General features: G+C 34.6%; 1 protein-coding gene across 3 annotated transcripts in view; it reads left to right on the top strand.

The window, feature by feature from the left end:
* Positions 1–21,028, top strand: part of RBM41 (RNA binding motif protein 41) — a gene marked incomplete at its 5' end in the record, with an annotated part of 56,358 nt that extends 35,330 nt beyond the window's left edge. For 2 of the 3 annotated variants that reach the window (XM_080795077.1, XM_080795079.1), the window contains 2 exons: positions 16,662–16,809; positions 18,610–20,242. In XM_080795077.1, coding sequence (XP_080651203.1) covers positions 16,662–16,809; positions 18,610–18,776 — 315 coding nt within the window. In that variant the 3' untranslated portion in view covers positions 18,777–20,242. Of the gene's footprint in view, positions 1–16,661; positions 16,810–18,609 lie in introns of all 3 variants that reach the window. The other variant, XM_080795078.1, reaches the window with a different exon arrangement.
* Positions 21,029–21,516: the final 488 nt, after the last annotated feature.

Here is a 21,516-nt window from a genome sequence, read left to right as displayed (position 1 = left end):
AACAAAACAAAACAAAAATAATGTTAGCTTCTGACTATCCCTGAATTTAAAAAAAAGAAAAAAACACATTGTAGATGAGGGATATTAAAGCAGTTTCCTTTGAGTGATTGCAGTTCTAATATATTCTTGCTGTTAGTTCAAGGGCAGCTTGATTTGTGTTTTTTATTATAAAATATTACTATTATACAAAAAGTTATAGAGAATAATATAGCAATACCCTTATACCTAGCCAACCATCTTTATCAGTTCTTGGTAGTTTCTATATTTGCTTAATTAGGAAAATAATAGAACCTTATAGATAGACCTGAAGACTTCCATGTATCCCTCACCAATCCCATTTCCCGATCTCCTCTCCAGAGGTAACTACTATCCTGAATTTGTTGCTTATCATTCTGATGCATGTTTTATATTTTTACTACATATTTATATATTAATAAGCAACATATAGTTTTATATATTTTAAAACTATATAGATGATATCATACTCTACATATCCTTCTACAACTTGCTTTTTAAACTCAATATACAAAATGTTTTTGAAACTTATTTTAATGTAAGGAACTATGTAGTATTCCATTGTAGAAATATACTATAATTTATGCATTCTCCTGAAGATATTTTCTTTTTATTTTTGCTATTACAGACAATTCTGCAGCAAGCATTGTATATACCTCCTACTGTATATGTACAAGAGTTTCTCTAGAACAGTTTTCCAAACTTTAGGTTGGAATTAGTAGGTCATAACAAGCAATTTTTAATAAAACAAAATGAAATAGAATAGAAAATATCAAAGTACATTCTAGAGAGTAAGGGTGATTACTGTTTCTGGAAAGAGCTTTTGGTTTGGTTTTATGTGTGTGTGTGTGTGTGTGTGTGTGGTATGTATGTGGGCCAGAATGTAAAATGCATTTCTCTCTATAGATTTCAGTCAAAAAAGTTGGAAAAATCTTGTTCTATTGCTATAATTCTCAAGTGCTAGTATGCACCAGAATCACCTGGAAGGCTTGTTAAAACACATTGCTGGGCTCCACCTTCAGAATTTCTTATTAAGTGGACCTGGTATAGGCCTGAGAATTTGCATTTCCATCAAGTTCTCATGAGATGCTGATGCTACTGGCCTAAGAGTGACAGTTTAAGGATTACCGTTCTAGATTACATTCCTAGGAGTGGGATTACTATGATATAGGGTATGTATATATTCAACACCATGAGCAGGATTTCAGGAATCTCTTTCATATCCTTGCCAAGACTCTTAAGTATTGGACTTGTTATTTTTGCCAGTATAAAATGTTTGAAGGTATCTCATTGATTTAATTTGCATGTTTCTGATTGGCAGTGAAGTTATGCTTATAATCATACATTTGTTAGCTTTTCAGTAATCTTGTGTGTTTTGCCTGTTTCTTTTCTTTGCCTATTATTTGATTGTTTAGTTTATCATATTATTTACAGAAAAAAAATTTTTTTAGCATGGGCTTGAACTCAGGACCATGAGATCAAGACCTGAACTGAGATCAAGAGTCAGATGCTTAACCGACTGAGTCACCGAGGTGCCCCAAGAAATTATTTTTAAATTCTGGATGCAAACATGTGTTGTTTATTTAGCAAATATATTCATCCAATGGGTGGCTTATCTTTTAAACATTATTTCTGATGTCTTTTGTTAAACAGAAGTCTGTCATTTTTTAAAAAAGATTTTATTTATTTATTTGACAGAGAGAGAGGTCACAAGTAGGCAGAGCAGCAGGCAGAGAGAGGTGGGGAAGCAGGGTCCCTGCCAAGCAGAGAGCCTGATGCAGGACTCGATCCCAAGACCCTGAGATCATGACCTGAGCCGAAGGCAGCAGCTTAACCTACTGAGCCACACAGGCGCCCTCAGAAGTCTGTCATTTTAATGTAATCAAGCCATCAGTATTTTATTTGATGGTTTGTGCTTTTTGAGTCATTTTAAGGAAATCTTTCCCTACAAACCAGTAAGAAGTATACAAACAACCCAATAAAAATGACCAGAAGATGTGAACAGGCAATTCACAGGGGAAAAAACATGAATAGCCAATTGACTACAAATCTTATTAGTGATCAGAGAAATACAGAATATAACTACAGTGAAAACCTATTTAGTATCCAGGAAGTTGGCATACTTTTAAAGGCCTGACTATGCCAAGTATTAGTGAACATATGGAGTAGTAAGAACTCTAATATGCTCCTGGATGAATGTAAATGAAGACATTCATTTTTATGAACATTGTGGCAATTCCTAGTAAAATAGAAGATGCTTGTACACTAAAAGGCCACAGTCCCACTCCTAGGTATCTATCCTAGAGGAACTCTTACACATGCACATTAGGAGATATTATGAAGACACTCACTGTAGCATTGTTTATAAACAACACACTTGTTCATCAGCAGGAGAATGGGTAAAGCATGGTGTATTCATAAAGCAGAATACTGTACAATATAGAAAATGAATAAAATAGAACTACGGGTATCAACATGCATGAAACTCACAAACAATATTGAATGAAAAAAGCTACTTGGTTTCAGCTCCAACATGTAAAGTGTTTGGAAGTTGTCACTCATGCCTTATAACAAGAAAAACAGCTGAACAAAGGAAACAGCAATGATTTTTCTTGGACCCATCAGAGAACTGAAGTCACAGAGTAAACTGCAACCCCCAAATCTGGTGAGGCAGGCAATTACAGAGAATCACAGTTTATCAGGATGAAAAAGCACTGGCGCCATGAACTGGTAGGGACAAGTGGTAACCTCGACAAATTTCTGGAAGAGGAATGTAGATTGTTTGACAAACTCTAGAGGCCTCAGTCTATGAGGGCCCTCACATTTGCATTACTTTTAGCTCCAGGAACTCCATTAGGTTCTCAAGGGGGAAGGGCCAAGAAACAATCTCCTGTTCCTGGCATGGAGAAGGAAAAAGTAATCATTTTGAAATATATCCAGAGGTTCGACTAACAGAGGGATACCCAGCAATTGAAACAACTTTACCAAAGCCTTCAGCTTGCTAGAAGGGAAATTATCCAACTCCAGATGCCTCTAGCCTTCCTGTCTCATCTAAGAGAGAAAGAGAAAAAAAAAAGCTATGAAACACTTGTGAAGGTTACAGGCTGGGGACACAGGCACAGTAAAAGACTTGAGACTTAATTATGAGATTACAGAATGTTTCTCTTGCTCCACACTTTACCACTACATCAATAGGGCTTCAGTGCAATAGCTATGGATTACAGGTAAAAGACTTGCAAGGCTCAGACTCTAAGTAGTTTCTACGGAAACCCCCCAAAAGAGGGGAAGAATAAACAAGGACATTAGAAGTAATTGAAACCTCTGTCACCTACAGCTAGAGTGAACACTAAACACTGCCAACTCCTGGCCAGATTAACAAAACTTTGTACTAATGCCCTGTTTACCTTAGTTCCTCTTAACTTATACATCATGTCCAGCTTTCAACAAAAAAAATCACAAGGCATGCTAAAAGAAAAACCATACTCTGAAGACACAAAGCAACCATCAGAACCAAACTCCTCAGATATATAGGTTTTGGAATTACAAGATATATGGAATTTAAAATAACTATGATTAATATGCTAAAGAATCTATTAGAGGAAATACACAATATGCAAGAACAGATGGGTAACGTAAACAGATAGATAGAAACTCGGAATCAAAAGGAGATACAAGAAATCAGCAACACTAAAAAGAAACACTTTTGATACACTCATCAGTAAACTGGGAGTGGTCAAGGAAAGAATCAGTGTGCTTGAAGACATGTCAGTAAAAACTTCCCAAACTGAAATGCAAAGAGAAAAAAGACTGTAAAAAAAAGGAAAATAATAGCTAAGAACTGTGGGACAATTTCAAATGCTGTAACACACATGCTATTGGAATACCAGAAGGAGAATAAAGAAAAGGAACAGAAGAACTAGTTGAAGTAGGAATGGCTGAGAATTTTCCAAGATGAATGACAGACACCAGACCACAGATTCAGGATCTGGAAAGACAACCATCCAGGGTAAATACCCCCAAAATACCCCTAAGCATATCATGTTCAAACACAGAAAACTTGACAAGAGAAGATCTTGAAATCACCCAGAGAAAACACTTTACCTATAGAGGAACAATAAGAATTACATTGGATTTCTGGTCAGAAACCATGCAAGCAAGAAGAGTGAAATATTTAAAGTATTGAAGGGGAAAAAAACCCCATCCACCTAGAAATCTATATCCAGCAAAAAAATCCTTCAAAAGTGAACAAAAAATACTTTGTCAGACAAACAAAAACTGAGGGAATTTGTCAGCAGTAAATCTGCCTTGTGAGAAATATTTATTTTTTTAAAAAAAGGTTTTCCAGAGAGAAGGAAAATGATATAGGTCAGAAAATCAGATCTCTTCAAAGAAAAGAAGACTATAGGAGAAAGAACACCTGAAGGTAAAATAAAATCTTTTATTTTCTCGTTTTAAAGTGATTTAAAAGATGACTGTTCAAAGTAATAATAACAATATGTTAGGCAATTATAGCATATGGGAAAATGAATGTTATAAAACAGGAATGTTATAAGGGTAGGAGGGAGGAATTAGTATTTGGTGTATATAACCATTACAAGTTCTCTGTACTACCTGTGAGATGGTATAATGTTGAGAGTGGACTTAGATTAGTTGTAAATGAATATTGTAAACTCTAAGGCAACCACTGAAAATTATAAAATGAAGTGTAATTGATATGCTGAAAGGGATGAAAATGGAATCTCAAAACGATACCTGCTCTCTACAATCTTTTCTACAAAATAGAAACAGAGGGAACACTTTCTGACTCATTTTATGAAACCAACCTTAGCTTAATACCAAAACCAGATAAAGTCATTGAATAAAGCAAAACTACAGACCAATATCGTGATCATAGATGCAAAAATCCTAAATTTAAGGAAAATAAAAATATTTGATTAAAACATTTTGATTGAAAAATCAAGATATTAAGAAATCACAGCTAACAGTGTATCAAAATAGTTATGTACCATGATCAGGTAGGAGTTTTCTAGGTATCTATGGCTGATTCAACATTTGAAAATCAATTAATATTATCCACCATATCAACAAACAAAAAAGGAAAAATTGTATAATTATTTCAGTTGATACAGAAAAGGTATTTGATAAAATCCAAAAACCATTCACAACAGAAAACTCTAATCAAACTTGGAATAGAAGAAAATATCCTCAATTTGATGAAGAATATCTACAAAACCCTACAGCTAACATTGTACTTAGTGGTGAGAAACTGAGTGCTTTCCCCTTTGATCAGGAATAAATCCCCTCCCTATTACTTTTCAGTATTGTACTAGAAATGCTAGCTAATGCAGTAAAATAAGAAAAGGAAAAGCACACAGATTGAGAAGGAGAAAATAAAGTTGTTTTTTTTTTTTCACAAATGACATGTATGTCTATGTAGAAAATCCCAAAGAATCAACAATAACAACAATGTGAAATAACTACTGGAACTAATAAGTGGAATGTAGCAAGGTTGGAGGATACAAGGTTTATATACAAAAGCCAATTGCTTTTCTTTCTACCAAGAAATGAATAATTGAAATTCAAAACAATACTTTTTTATGAAAGCACCACAAAAAAGTGAAATACTAAATTATAAATCTATCAAAGTATGTATAGGATCTATACACACAAAACTATAAAACTGTGCTGAAAAATTAAAGAAAGTCATAAATAAATGCAGAGATATCCTATGTTCATGGATTGGAATACCTAATATTGTTAAGATGTCAGTTCTTCCCAATATGTAGCTATGTAGATTCCACACAATCCCAATAAAATCCTGGCAAGCTATTTTGTGGATATAGACCACTGATTCTAAGTTTGTATGGAAAAACAGAAGGCCCAGAATATCCAACACAATACTGAAGAAGAACAAAGTGGGATGACTGATACTACCCAACTTTAAGATTTACTATAATTAAAAAGGATGGTTTCGGTTAAAAAAAATACATAGATCAGTGGAGCAGAATAGAGACTCCAGAAATGGAATAGAATAGAGACTCTAGAAAAAAGCTCACACAGATATAATGGACTAATCTTTGACAAGGGAGCAAAGGCAATTCAATAAAGGAAAGATAGTTTTTTCAGGAAATTGTGCTAAAATAACTAACTGGTTATCCACATGCAAAATAGGAATCTAAACACAGATCTTACATTCTTTAAAAAAAATTAACTCAAAATAGATCATAGATCCAACTGTAAAACACAATACTGTAACACTTCTAGAAGAAAATAGAAAATCTGAATGACCTTGTGTTTGGTGATACATTTATAGATACAACACCAAAAGCATGATTTATGAAAGAAAAAAATTGAAAAATCATACCTTGTTAAATTTATAAACTACTGCTAGGTGAAATACACTTTAAAGAAAATCAAAAGACAAGCCTCAGACTAGAAAAAAAATTTGTAAAACATGTCTAATAAAGGACTTGTATCCAAAATATACAAAGACCTCCTAAAACTCAACAGTAGTAAAACAACTCAATTTAAAAATGGCAAAATATAAGAACAGACACCTCAAAAAGGAAGTTATATACATCTCAAATAAGCATATGAAAAGGAGCTCATCATCATTTGTCATCAGAGAATTACAAAATAAAACAACAGTGAGATGCCGTTATACACTTATTAGAATGGCTAAAATTCACAATAAAACTGACAATATCAAAGGCTATTGAGGATGCTGAGCAACAGGAACTCGTTCATTGCTTTTGAGAATCCAAAATGGTACAACTTCTTAGAAGTCAGTTTTGTAGTTTTAACCAAGCTAAACATTGTTTTGCCATATAATCTAGAAGTTAACACTTTTAGTTATTTGCCCAATTTATTGAAAACTATTATTTATACAAAAACCAGCATGTGAGTGTTTATAATAGTTCTTACTTAATTGCCCCAAACTGGAAGCAGTCAGGATGTCCTTCAATAGATGAATGGAGACATTCACCTGTGCTGCATCTATATAGTGGAATATAATTCGTCAATTAAGAGAAATGATCTAGCAAACCACAGAAAGACATAGAGGAACTATGAGTATATTAATAAGTGAAAACCAGTTTGAAAAGACTACATATTATGTAATTCCAATTATATGACATTCCAGAAAACACAAAAGCATATAGGAGATGATCAGTGGTTGCCAGGAGTTTAAGGGGTTGGGAAAAAAGAATAGGTGAAGCACAGGGGATTTTTAAGGTAGTAAACTTACTCTATCTGATAATACAATGGTGGACGCAAGATACGCATTTGTCAAAACCCATAAAACTGTACAGTATAAAGAGTGACCCTTAATGTACACAAATATTAAAAACCATTTGAGAGGTGGGGGAACCCCAGGAAAGAATGCAGACTCTGACAAGAGAATCTATGTTACAAATACGTGAAGCAACTTCAGTGAAGGTATGGGGGGTGAAAGGTACTGACTTAAGCATCTTTGGAAAGACTAGAAGACTAAAAATAGAACTGCATATAATCACTGTACCCTAGTTAATAAGGTTGCGTCTCATGAGGGTACTGGTTAGCAATCCTGATACTGATACATGTGTATAATGAGATGGAGCAATTAAGTAAATGGATGGCAGGTGTTGGGAGCCAGGTTTCTCACTGGTGGAATTTATAGATAAGCAAAGGAAAGAAGCTGGAATGATCCATTCAATGGTTTAGAGTTAGAGATATCAGTATGAAATCATGTTTAACTTGACATAGATATAGATTACATATAAAATATTTATCAATATGTATATACACACAGGTTAGTATAAATATACGATTTTTTTTCTCTGTCAGCTGAGAAGATCTAAATGAAGTGATACTCCAGTAGCAACAAGCACGTTCAGCACCCAAATTGTAGTTTGTAATGCCATTCTCTAATGAAGGAATCAAGGTGGCACCTGGGTGGCTCAGTTGGTTAAGCATCCAACTCTTGGTTTTTGGCTCAGGTCATGATCTTAGGGTCATGAAATGGAGCCTGCTTAGGATTCTCTCTCTCCCTATCCCTCTCCTTCTGCCCCTGCCCCCTTACCCCCTGCTTGCACTGTCTGTATAAAAAAAAAAAGTAACCAAGGTTTCTCAGAGAAATGACTGGCTCTAGAACTGGGGCAGGAAGTATACAAAATGAAACTTTAGCATTTTGTAGTGACAGGAAGTAGGAAAGTGCTGAACATACCAACATAAAAACATTGTTGGGTATATGTCAAAGAAGCACAGGAGCCAACTGAAAGTTTCTAGTGACCAAAATTGGAAAAATTTGTGCAGCAAACTTACGTAAATTAATACTGGATTATAACCTAAAGTATAGGATAAATAGCTATGACTCCATACTGATAATAAAAATTATTAAGTAAATCAAATAACTGGGGGAGAGAAGGCAAATATCCCACACAGAAGAATTCTAAATAATTTATATAGATGCTCCATCTCAAACTAGGGGAGCATAACTTTCCACTCCTTAGTTTTGAGCTCTTGAGTGACTTTCAAACAGTACAGTATGGAAAGGCAGGACAAAAGAATAATATTGCAGTGTAGAAACCTAACAAACACTGCCTCAGCCAGGTAATCAAGGCCAGCATCAACAGTCATTAATAATGTTGATAGCATGCATGCTTGATATGTGATCAAAACTGCAGTTTCCTCTCTGGTCTTCCTTCTCATAGTCCATAACCCCAATCTAACTGTGAGAAAAACAACCACAAAAAAATCCTGGTAGTGGTCCATCCTACAAAATATCTTTTTTTTTTTAATTTTATTTATTTATTTGACAGACAGAGATCACAAGTAGGCAGAGAGACAGGCAGAGAGAGAGGAAGGGAAGCAGGCTCCCGGCCAAGCAGAGAGCCCGATGCGGGGCTCGATCCCAGGGCCCTGGGATCGTGACCCGAACTGAAGGCAGAGGCTTTAACCCACTGAGCCACCCAGGTGCCCCCATCCTACAAAATATCTGACCAGTACTCAAAACTGTCAAGATTTTTAAAAGCAAGGAAATTCTGAGAAACTACCACAACCAAAGAGGAGCCTAAAAACACAGGAAAACTAAATGTACTCTGGTACCCTGGATGGAATCCTGGAACAGAAAATGGACATTAGGGGAAAACTAAGGAAATCTAAATAAACTATGGACTTTGGTTAATAATAAGGTATCAGTATTCATTCATTCATTTTAACAGTGCACCATAGTAATGTAAGATGTTAGTAGTAGGGGAAACTGAGTGTGGAGTTACAGGAACTCTTTGTACTATCTTCTCAGTTTCTCTGTAAATCTAAAACTGCCCTAAAAATAGTCTCCTTTTTAAACATTAAAACAGATACCCACAGAAGAGTGCATACAATATAATACTATTTATATACAGTTCAAAACATACAAAATAATACTGTATATTGCAGAAGGAGGCCCAGAAGTTTCATCTTGTATTATCACTTGGAATATGTTTTTCTGTTTCACAGAAATACTTATCTTGTTTTTGAGCCTTGCTGTATTGTTGTGCGTACCTTTATATATATGAATATATATGTGTGTTGTTAATACATACATACATCTATATCCATGTAGATGGATGTGTGTGTGTGTGTGTGTGTGTGTGTGTGTGTGTGTGTAGCAAAGAAGATGCTCCCAAGCAAGAAGTGACCAAGCCACCTCAACCAGAAGTCTTCTTGTTTTTTTAAAAGTGTTCATATCAAAGGGAACAATCTTAGTATGGATCTTTCCTACTTGGTGAGAAACTTGCAGTATGTTCCACATACTCCTTTCTATAGTTATTTAATTTGATGATGCTTTTACGTTAAGTATTTCAGAGCTAAAACTCCAAATTACTTGAATTCACTTAAGTGAATCACACGTCAGTTAATCTGTGCCTTTGCCTTTAAGTTACAAGTATAGTTAAATGCTAAATATGTAAATATCTAGCTTTTAAAGTCTATGAGACATAGAGTCTCTTGCTTATTATAGTGTTTAATATATTTATTCATGTTTCAGTGATTAACTTATTTAAGTGGGCTCTGTTTTCTGGCTCTTTGCTTGTGCTGCTTCTGTCTGAATTCTTCTCAAGTTCCATTTAACTATAAAGGATATAATTTATTCCAGCTAACACATAGAGATTTTTTCCTCCATCTTTTTTTATAGTAGTAAAACATGTAAGTTGAGATCTACCCTAGTAACAAAATCTTAAGTATACATTAGAGTATTTTAACTGTAGGCACAGTGTTGTATAGCAAATCTCTGGAACTTTTTCATCCTGCATGACTGAAGTTTATAAACATTGAACAGCAACTTCCCATTTCCCCCTCCCCCCAGTCCCTGACAACCACTGCTGTTTTTGCTTCAATGAGTTTGACTGCTGTAGATACCACATACAAGTGGAATCATGTAGTATTTATCCTTCTGTGACTGGCTTATCTCACTTCACTTAGTGCACTCAGCATTTACCCATGTTGTAGCATATGACCAGATTTCTTTTTTCTGGCTGAATAATATTCCACTCTATGTGTGTATACCATACCTTTATCCATTCATCCACGATGGATGTCTCCACCTTTTGGCTGTTGTGAACAGTTTGCAACGAATGTATGTATTCAGATATCTCTTTGATATTCTGATTTTAATTCCTTGGATAAGTGTCTGGAAGTGGGATTGCTGGATCATGTAGTAGTTCGTTTTTACTTTTTTGCAGGACCTTTATACTGTTCTCCGTAGTAGCTGTACCATTTTACATTCTGCCAACAGTGTGCAAGAATTCTGATTTGTCTACATTCTTTTCAACTTATTTCCTACATGTATTCATTGGGAAAATGTTTAGGTCTTGGGCCCATTTTTTAAAAATTGTGTTGTCTTTTTCCTGTTGGGTTGTAAGAGTTCCTTATATATTTTGGATATTAACTTCTAATAAGATATATGGTTTCTAAATATTTTGTGCCATTCTGTACATTGCCTTCTCACTTTGCTGATTGTTTCCTTTGCTGTACACAAGTGTTTGAGTTGATAAAGTCCCACTTTAGTTTTGCTTTTGCTTCCCGTGGTTCTGATGTAATAGTCAAGAAATCATTGCCAAGGCAATGTCATGAAGCTTTTCCCCTATGTTTTCTTCTGGGAGTTTTAGAGTTTTAGGACTTAATGTTTAAAACTTTAATACATTTTGAGTTGATTTTTGTGTGTGATATAAATTAAGAGTCCAATTTTACTCTTTTGCATGTGGATACCAGCTTTTCCCAACACCATTTGTTGAAGGAACTATCTTTTCTCCATTGTGTTTCTTGCCCCTCAGTTGACTGTATATGTGTGGGTTTATTTCTGGGTTCTGTTCTATATAAGTATATAACTGTCATTATAGTAGTTCTCTGTTTTGATTACTATAGATTGGTAATATGTTTTGAAATTAAGAGGTGTGACGTCTCCAGTTTTGTTATTTTTTCAAGATTTCTTTGGCTATCTGGGGGGTCTCTTGTGGTTCCCCATGAATTTTAAGATTTTTTTTCTATCCCTAGAAAATACTATTAAGATTTTGATAGGAATGGAATTAAATCTGTAGATCACTTTAGGTAGTGTGTAAAATTAAACAGTGTTGTCTTCCATCCCATGAATATGGGACAATTTTGCATTTATTTGTGTCTTTAATTTCTTTGAGCAATATTTTGTGGTCTTCAGTGTACAAGTCTTTAACTTCCTTCATTGTTTTTTTTTAATTGAAGTATAATTGACGTTTAAGAAGCTGTACATTTTTTTGTTCAGTTGGGTTTTTTAGTATCAATTTTTTTAAAGATTTTGTTTATTTATTTGAGAGAGAGAGAGACAGAGATAGTAACAGAGGTCATGAGTGGGAAGGAAAAGGAGAAGCAGGCTCCCAACTGAGAACAGAGCCCAGTGTGGGGCTCAATTCTAGGACCCTGGGATCATGACCTGAGCCAACAGCAGACACTTAACCAACTGGGCCACCCAGGTGCACCAGCTTTTTATTTACATTCTAGTTAGTTAACATATAGTGAAATGTTGGTTTCAAGAGTAAAATTTAGTGATTCATCACTTACATATAACACCCAGTAAAGCTGTATATATTTAATGTATGTAGCTTGATGAGTTTGAAAATAAGTGTACACCATTAAACCATCACCAAAACAATGCCCTAAACTTAACCATCACCTCTAGAAATTTCCTCCCTCCTTTTTCTTGGATGACATTTAACTAAGATCTACCCTCTTAATAAATTTTAAGTATCTAATACAGTATTGAAAACTATATGTACTATGCTGTACAGTAGATGTATAGGACTTCTTCATCTTGCATAAGTGAAACTATATGCTGTGATGAACATCTCTCCAGTTACCCCTCCTCCTAGCCTACTGGAAAACATGATTCTACTCTGCTTTTATGAGTTTGATTATGTTAGATGACTGATATAAATTCCTATTTAGTATTCTACAAATTTTCATATAGTATTTGTTCTTCTGTGTTTGGTTTATTTATAGTGTCTTCCAAGATTTGTTGTAGCAAATGACAAGATTTTCTTTTTTAAGGCCAAATAATATTCCATTGTATTTGTACACATTTTCTTTATCCATTCATCTGTAAGTGGACATTTAGGTTCTTTCCATGTCTTTGCTATGGTAAATAATGCTGCAGTGAACAAGGGAATACACATATTTCTTCCAGATCCCAATTCCAGTTCTTCTGGATATATACCCAGAAGTGGATTGCTGGATTATATTTTAGTTCTATTTTTAATATTTTTAGGAAACTCCATACTGTTTTCCACAGTGGTTATACTCATTTACAGTCCCACTAACAGCATACGAGGTTTAAAATTTCTCCATATCCTCACCAACACTTATTTTTGTTGTTATTGTTGTTAATAGCCATCCTAACAGGTGTGAAGTGATATTTCATTGAGGTTTTGATTTGCATGTTCCTGATAATTAGTGATATTGAGCATCTTTTTATATGCCTGTTAGCCATTTGTATGTCTTTTTTGAAGAAATGACTATTCAGGTCTTTCAGGTCTTTTACCCATTTTTAAAATTGGGTTATTTGGGGTTTTTTTTTTGTTATTTCATGTTAGGAGCCCCTTATATATTTTAGATATTAATCCTTTATCAGATATATGATCTGCAAATATTTTTTCCTATTCTGTGTATGGCCTTTTCACTTTGCTGATTTTGTTTGCTCCTAATTTTTGTATGCTTCCTAAACTTGACTGAATTTATTAGTTTTACTTGTGTTAAAACAATTAATTGTGGAGTTTTTAGGGGTTTCTACATATAGGATCTTGTCATATACAAACAGAGGTAATTTTAATTCTTCTTTCCCATTTGTATGCCTTTTATTTCTTTTTTCTTGTCTAATTGCTCTGGCCATGACTTCCAGAACTGGGTTGAATAGAAGTGACAGGAGTGGACATCCTGGCCTTATTCCTGATCTTAGAGGGAAAGCTTTCCAGTTTTTCACTGTTGAGCATGACATTAGCTGTGGGCCTTTCATATTTGGCCTGTATTGTGTTGAGGTAAATTCCTTTTATTCCTAGTTTCTTAAGCATTTTTATCCTGAAAGGGTGTTGGATTTTTGTCAAGTGCTTTGTCTGCATCTATTAAGATGACCATGTGATTTTTATCTTTTCTTCTGTTAATGTGGCATATCACACTGATTTTTCTTTGTGGAACCATCCTTGAATCTCAGAGATAATTCACTTGGTCATGGTATATGGTCCTTTTAATGTGCTTTTGAATTCATTTTACTGCTTTTCTGTTGAGAATTTTTGCATCTGTATTCATCAGGGATATTGGCCAGTAGTTTTCTCATAGTGTCATTTTTTTTCCTTTTGGTATCAGGGTAATGCTGGCCTCATAAAGTTAGTTTGGGAATGTTCCCTCCTCTTCAGTTTTTTGGAAGAGTTTGAGAAGGGTTGGCAGTAATTCTTCTTTGAATGTTTGGTAGAATTCACCCATGAACCCATCTGGTCCTGGGGTTTTCTTTGCTGGGAGGTGTATTTTTGTTTTTTGTTTTTTTTTAAAGAGATTCTTTTTTTAAAGATTTTATTTATTTATTTGACAGACAGAGATCACAAGTAGGCAGAGAGATAGGCAGAGAGAGGAGAGGAAGCAGGCTCCCTGCAGAGAAGAGAGCCTGATGTGGGTCTTGATCCCAGGACCCTGGGACCACGACCTGAGCTGAAGGCAGAGGCTTTAACCCACTGAGCCACCCAGGCGCCCTGCTGGGAGGTTTTTGATTACTAATTCAGTATCATTGCTAGTTCTAAATCTCTTTAGGTTTTCTGTTTCTTCATGATTTAGTCTGGGTATGTTGTATGTTTCTAAGAATTTATCCTTCTCTTCTAGGTTATCCAATTTATTGGCATATAGTTGTTGGTAGTAGTCTCTTGTAATCCTTTTTAATTCTGTGGCATTAATTGTAACATCTCATTTATTTCTGATTTTTAGTCTTCTTTTTTCTCAGTTGAGCTAAAGGTAGTCAATTTTGTTGATCTTTTTTTAAAAAAAACAGCATCTTAGGTTTTTTTTCCCCTAATCTCTTTTGTTTATTTTTGCTTTAACCTTTATTTCTTTCCTTCTGCTCACTTTAGGCTTAGTTTGATACTTTCTTTAGTTCCTTAATTTGTAGAGTTGCTTATTTGAGATCTTTTTCTCTTCCGTCCCCTCCCCTCCCCTCTCCTCTCCTCTCCTCTTTTTTAAGTAGCCTCCAAAGCCCAAGGTGGTGCTTGAACTCAAAACCCTGAGATCAAGAGTTGCATGCCAGCCAGATACCCCTAAGATCTTCTTTTTTAATGTATGCATTTGTGACTATAAAATTACCTCTTAGTACTCTTCTTGCTGCATTCCATTAATATTGTTATGTTGTGGTTTCATTTTCATTTGTCTAAAGATATTTTCTAATTTCTCTTCTTATTTCTTCTTTGACCCATTGGTTGTTCAAGAGTTATGACATATAATTTCCACATATTTGTAAATTTTCTTGTTTTCCTTCTGCTATTGGAATTGAGGTATTGAAATTTCCTAGTATTATTGTGTTGCTATCTGTTTCTACTTTCAGTTCTCTTAATGTTTGCTTCATATATTTAGGTGCTCTGATGTTGGGTACATATATATTTATACTTGTTATATGTTCTTGGTGAATTGACCCTTCTGTTATTATATAATACCCATTTTTGTCTCTTGTGACAGTTTTGACTTAAAGTCTATTTTGTCTGATAGAAGTATGGCCACCCCTGCTTTCTGTTGGTTATCATTTGTGTGGAATATCTTTCTCTAGCCTTTTATTTTCAGTTTATATGTGGCCTTAAAATATAAAGTGAGTTTCTTGTAGACAGCTATAGTTGGAACTTGTTTTTTTATTCATTCGGCCACTCTGTGTCTTTGATTAGGGAGTTTAACATACTTACTTGTAATTATTGATAGGGAAGGACTTACTATCCCCATTTATTATTTGTTTTCTGTCCTGTAGCTCATTTGTCCCTCTTTTCCTCTCTTGAAGTCTTCCTTGTGTTTCATTGATTTTTTTTGTAGTGATGTGCTTTTTTCCTTTCTTATTTTGCATATCTTACACAGGTATTTTCTTTAGGGTTACAATGGGGCTTCCTTAAAACATCTTATACTTATAACAATCTATTTTAATCTGATCAGAACTTAAATTGCATTTGAGGGCTCTTTGTTGTTTTCTTGAATGTTCTTTTTTTTTTAAATAGCATCCCATTCCTAATAGAATATTGTCTCATTTCTCTAAGAATATTAGTGATGATTTTTTGAAGTTTTCTTCACCCTGCATGATCTTTTTTTTTTTTTTCATTTGCTTTCATTTTGGTTTGTTCTGTTCTCTCTTTGACATTAGAGGCTTTCCTCAGATTCCTGGTAATCTGTGCCCATATTTATGAGTAGGGGGCCAAAAAGCAGATTGGAAGCTCTGAGCACATGAGCAGCCCTTGTTGACTTCTAGCTTCATTTTAAAATTATCTGGCTGGTCTGTTTGTTGGAGAAATTCCCGATGCCAAACCAGTATTTTTTTTTTAATCTTTTCTCTTGGGGCTCATCATATTTAGTGTGCATTATTTCTCTTAATCTCCTTGTGTTCAGTTATAGTATTTACACCCTCATCTGTGTCTGGCATTCCCCATATTCAGCAAATGAGCTACCACTATTCACCAGGATTGGGATTGGCCTTTACCTAGTAGCTAATTTTAGGGAAAGGTATTTAAGATCTAGTTGACTTTTAAACAACTTTCAACCTACCTACCTTATCCCTGTACATTCATTCCCAGAGGTACCTGAAGCTATCTAAACTGTTTGAGGATTCTTAGGTGTGTACTGGGTTGGTTCCTGGCTTTCCCCACCACTGGTTTAAGATTCAGTTTTCTTAGTACACTTATCTAATTATTTTTCAGTTTCCAGAATATTGTTGCTATTGCATCATTTCCTTGTTCTTTCTGATGTGTGTGTGTGTGTGTGTGTGTGTGTGTGTGTGTTTAAGTCCCTATAGTTTTAGAGAGTTTTCTGGAGGGAGTGAAATTAGATGCATGTATTCAATGTGCCATCTTTATCTGGAACTAATTCTGACCAAAGTGAAATAGTTGCCTTACCTTCCTCATGTGGTATTTCTGTTGATCCTCGATTTATATTAGGTGTTATACTTGAAGAACCTTAGCCCTCGGGTGACCGAAAGAGATCTTGTCTCATTGTTCGCTCGGTTCCAGGAGAAAAAAGGACCACCAATTCAATTCCGAATGATGACTGGACGAATGAGGGGGCAGGCTTTTATCACCTTTCCCAGTAAGTAGCCTTATCTGGACAATGAATTGTAGCATCAGTTCATTGGAGATTATTTATACCCCCTCTAATTTAAATCTAGCCCTTTGATTTCTCCATAGTACATAAGAAGTATGTGCTTGAACAAGCACATGGAAAGAAGGAAAGAGAAGTAAGGGAAATATGTTTTCAGTGTTCCTCTATCCTCCCTTCTGTGCTTCCTCTCCTCCATTGACAATACATGACTGACCACTGTATCCCATTGTCCTCAGTTTTCCCTAGTCTTGGCACTTCCTTCTATCAAAATGTACCTTCCTTTTGCTGATGACAGTATTTCTAGTTCAAGTTATATTACTTATTAATATATTGGTATTCTGGTCAGAATACTTGTACTTGCCTTATGCCCTATTCCTTTGAGACTAAGAGACTATAAGTTAACGTGCTAATTCACTAGTAATTCATAATTAACTAGTGAATGATGTTAAATTATTTTAACATATTTGTTTCTATCTTAATACATGACTTCAGTATTCTAATTAAAAGAGAATAATGATATAGGAATTTCATTTTCTATAACAGACCAGACTGTTTATTTTGGTGGAATCTGGGTAGGAGCTACACCTTTCATTATCCCTCAACTATCATTACTTATAAACAGCCCAGTAGTCCGTGTATAGGCAAGTGCTTTTACATGTAAGCAGTACCAAAACTCCCCTCCACTTTTTTCATACATTCTTATACCATCTTTCCTATCATGTTGAAGGTTTGTGGATCTTCTATACTAGTGTTTTTCAGTCTTTTCAGGTATGAGGGCCCTTTTTAAACTTAAATATATTTTATTGGTCTCAACCTAATATGACCCATTAATTGAAAAATATATAATAAAAAGATTTTATAAACTAAGTACTTTAAAGTAAATAGCTGTTTTACTAGTAACAGCAGTTTAACATTTGAAAATTCTCAGTATATATATATGTGGGACATAAATTGGTTTAGTCTAAAGATATTGCTTATTTGCCTGTGATTTCACAGACTCTGGGCAATAATTCCACTTCCAAATTTCCCACATCCAGGCTCTGAGGCCCATAAATTAAAAACTCCTGCTATATACTGTATACTCCCGTACCTCAAGCATCCATATGGGTGTAAGAATTCTTTTTTTTTTAAGATTTTATTTATTTATTTGACAGAGAGAGATCACAAGTAGGCAGAGAGGCAGACAGAGAGAGGGGGGGAAGCAGGCTCCCTGCTGGGCAGAGAGCCCGATGCAGGGCTCAATCCCAGGGCCCTGAGATCATGACCTGAGCTGAAGGCAGAGGCTTAACCCACTGAGCCACCCAGGCGCCCCTGGGTGTAAGAATTCTTAAACTTATTTATCCTAATGAGGATTCCTACTCTTCCATCAAAAGAGAAAAGTAACAAAATGTTAACATGATAACATATTTTATTCATGTCATCTATTTTGAAAATGATTTCATTATCACACTACCTGTAATCTGTTATCTAACAGGTTTATATATTTATAGCTTAGCTTAGCTTTCTTTGGCACACTGTCTATGTTCTTATTTCTTTAACTTTATCTTTGAATTAGGAGGCGCTCTCATACATCCATTTTAAGTTTTTATTGTCATTATTCTTAGCCATTAGTTTAATCTTGCTGAGTTATACAAATTTGAAATTATGGAAAAGAGAATAAAATTAAATAACTATATAGCCTTATAGCCTATATTTAACTCTAAGGCAAAACAAAATAAACTAGACTTGGAATAGAATTGAATTATTAAGCCCTATGTAAATTGATATTTTTTTTTCTTTCTCTTTTAGATAAAGAGATAGCAAGGCAAGCATTATATCTAGTAAATGGATATAAACTACGTGGGAAAATATTGGTGATAGAATTTGGAAAGAACAAAAAGCAACGGTCAGATCTTCAGGCTGCTTCTCTCATATCATCTGCTACAGATAACATGACAGAAATCAGTGGTAGCTAAAAGATATATAGATGGTGAGTCCCAGGAGGTCTTCCTTGCATCAGAATCTTGGATCTAGAATTTGTGTATAGATAGAGTTTGTTTGGATTTGAAGAAGAGAAACTGAGGGAGAGAAAAATTAAGATAATCCCTCTCAGTTTCAGGATGAATTGGTAGAAAACACTTTTTATAATCAAAGACTATATAGGACAGACATGCCAAGTATGAAGTGTAGGATATAAAAAGTATCATTTTCTCAGGATAAATTACAAATGATTATTTCTAAGGATTTTTTTAAAATCTTTATAATTTATCTGGGGTCTTCAGTATTTGTCCATAAAGTTAACATTCTTTCTAAGATCGCCTCCTATATGCAGAACTAAAAAACTAATTAAATGTTGAAATACTTATTTACTAGAGCTCCCTATTATCTCTAATTATAACCACCTAGTAAATAAAGGACTAAGACCCCAGGCCTAAACATCAACAAATGCTGTTGAGTGAGAACTATCATCAGTGACAATATGTATTTTCATAAATCAGTCCACATATTTAATGAATGCTTCCCCATAAAGTTATCAGTGTCTTCAAAAAGCTATATATTTTTCTAATGAAATCATTTAGATCAAAATATTGATGTTCTCATAGTCATTTAAGCTAGCTACCATTGAGTAATCATTGAATTCAAAGCAATAAACATTGAATGACTATTTAATATATGTTATATATTAGGTATATGAATTTACCATTAGGTATATGAATTTACCCTAAAGGAGGATGGGAAGAAAGCAGTCTCTAGAAGAGAGCCACCCATTCCCAAATCGCTCAGTTGTGTGTTTGTAGTTGCTGGTGAATAGAAAGAAAATATGATATAGAGGATATAGTACAAACTTTGGAATCAGACCTGTGTTTGAACTTCACAGCCACAATTATCACTTCATGATCTTGGCAAGTCACTTTATCTGAGCCTCAGTTTTCTCATCTATTAAATGAGGATAATAATACTACTTACCTCATTGGGTTATGAGTATTAAGTGAGATGATATTATTTTGGCTGAAGAACAGGAAGAAAAAAATGAAGAAGGTTGAACAGAGAGTAGGACCATTAATCACTCCAGCATACTTGTAATGAAAAGACCAGAAAAAGAGAAGAGAAAGAAGCAGAAAAAATATTCTAATAAATAATGGATATAAATGTCCCAAATTTGATGAGAAACATTACCTACACATCCAAGAATTTCAACACACCCCAAGTAGGATAAAGAAGAAATCCACAGACACATCATAATAAAAATGCTAACAGTCAAAGACAAAGAGAAACTCTTGAAAGTAACAAGAGAAAAATGAATCATTACTTACAAGAGAACACCAAACAGATTAACAGCTGACTTCCCATCAGAAACAATGGAGGTGGCAGTGGAATAACTTATTCAAAGTGCTCAAAGAAACCAACTGTCATTATAGAATCCTGTGTCCAATAAAGCTGTGTTTTTAAAAATGAAGATAAAATGTAAGTCTTCCCACATATCATAAGCTGTTGTTGCTGGCAGACCTGACTTAACAGGAAATACTAAAGGAAGTTCTTCAGGGGGAAAGCATTGACCTCAGATAATAATTTAAATCTACCCATATAGAAAAGTAGCATGGGTAAAGGTAATTACATAAGAGATAGTCTAAATGCATTTTTCTTCTCTTACTTGATTGAAAAAGTAATTTTGTAAAACAATATGTACATAGTTGCAGTGTTGGGTTTATAACATATAAAACTGCAGTATATTTGCCAATAATAGGCCATAGGAGGTGGGTGAGGCAAAGCTGTATTGGACTATAGAAATGACTCCAGATGGTAACTCAGATCTACAGGAACAAGTGAAGAGAACAAGAAATGGGAATTAAGAAAGTAAATATAAAAAAGCATCAATTACTTATTTGCTCTTCTTTCTTCTCTGAGCTTCTTTAAAAGACATAAAATCATATCAGTAATAATTATAAATGTGTATTGTTGGGTTAATAATGTGTAGAAATAATATGTATAACAATAATAGTACAAAAAAGTGGGGAAAGAAATAGGTTCTTATAGGAATAAGGTGTTTATATCATTGGAATTAAGTTTCTATATATCTGAAGTCAACTCAGTTAAGATTTGTATGGTAAACCCTAGAGCAACCACTACGAAACTACCTGAAAATATGTAGTAAAAATATTATTAAAGAAATTTCAATTTTTCAATAGAAAATATTCAATGCAAAAGGATGAATAGAGGAACAAAGACCAAAAAAAAAAACCCCAGAGACATATAGGAAACAAGTAGTAAAATGGCAGTCTTAAGTCCACCTATATTAATAGTAACAGTAAATATGAATGGATTAAACAATCCAGTCAAAGAGAGTGTTAGACTGGAAAAACAAGCAAGATTTACCTCTATGCTATTTGTTGAAGTCACACTTTATATTCAGAGATACAAACGGGCACCTGGGTGGCTCAGCTATTAAGCGTCTGCCTTCGGCTCAGGTCATGATCCCAGGGTTTTGGGATCGAGCCCCACATCAGGCTCTCTGCTCAGTGGGAAGCCTGCTTCTCCCTCTCCCACTCCCCCTGCTTGTGTTCCCCCTCTTGCTATCTCTTTCTCTGTCAAATAAATAAATAAATAAAATCTTAAAAAAAGATAAAAACAGATTGAAGGTAAAAGGATAGAAAGAAGTGTCAGTCAGATGGCAACTGTAAGCAAGCTGGAGTGGCTGTACTAATATCTAATAGACTT

This window comes from Martes martes (genome assembly GCF_963455335.1).
Source record: "Martes martes genome assembly, chromosome: X".
NCBI classification, from domain to species: domain Eukaryota; kingdom Metazoa; phylum Chordata; class Mammalia; order Carnivora; family Mustelidae; genus Martes; species Martes martes.
The sequence above is the reverse complement of the archived record's forward strand: the minus strand, read 5'-3'. Positions and strand labels throughout refer to the sequence as shown.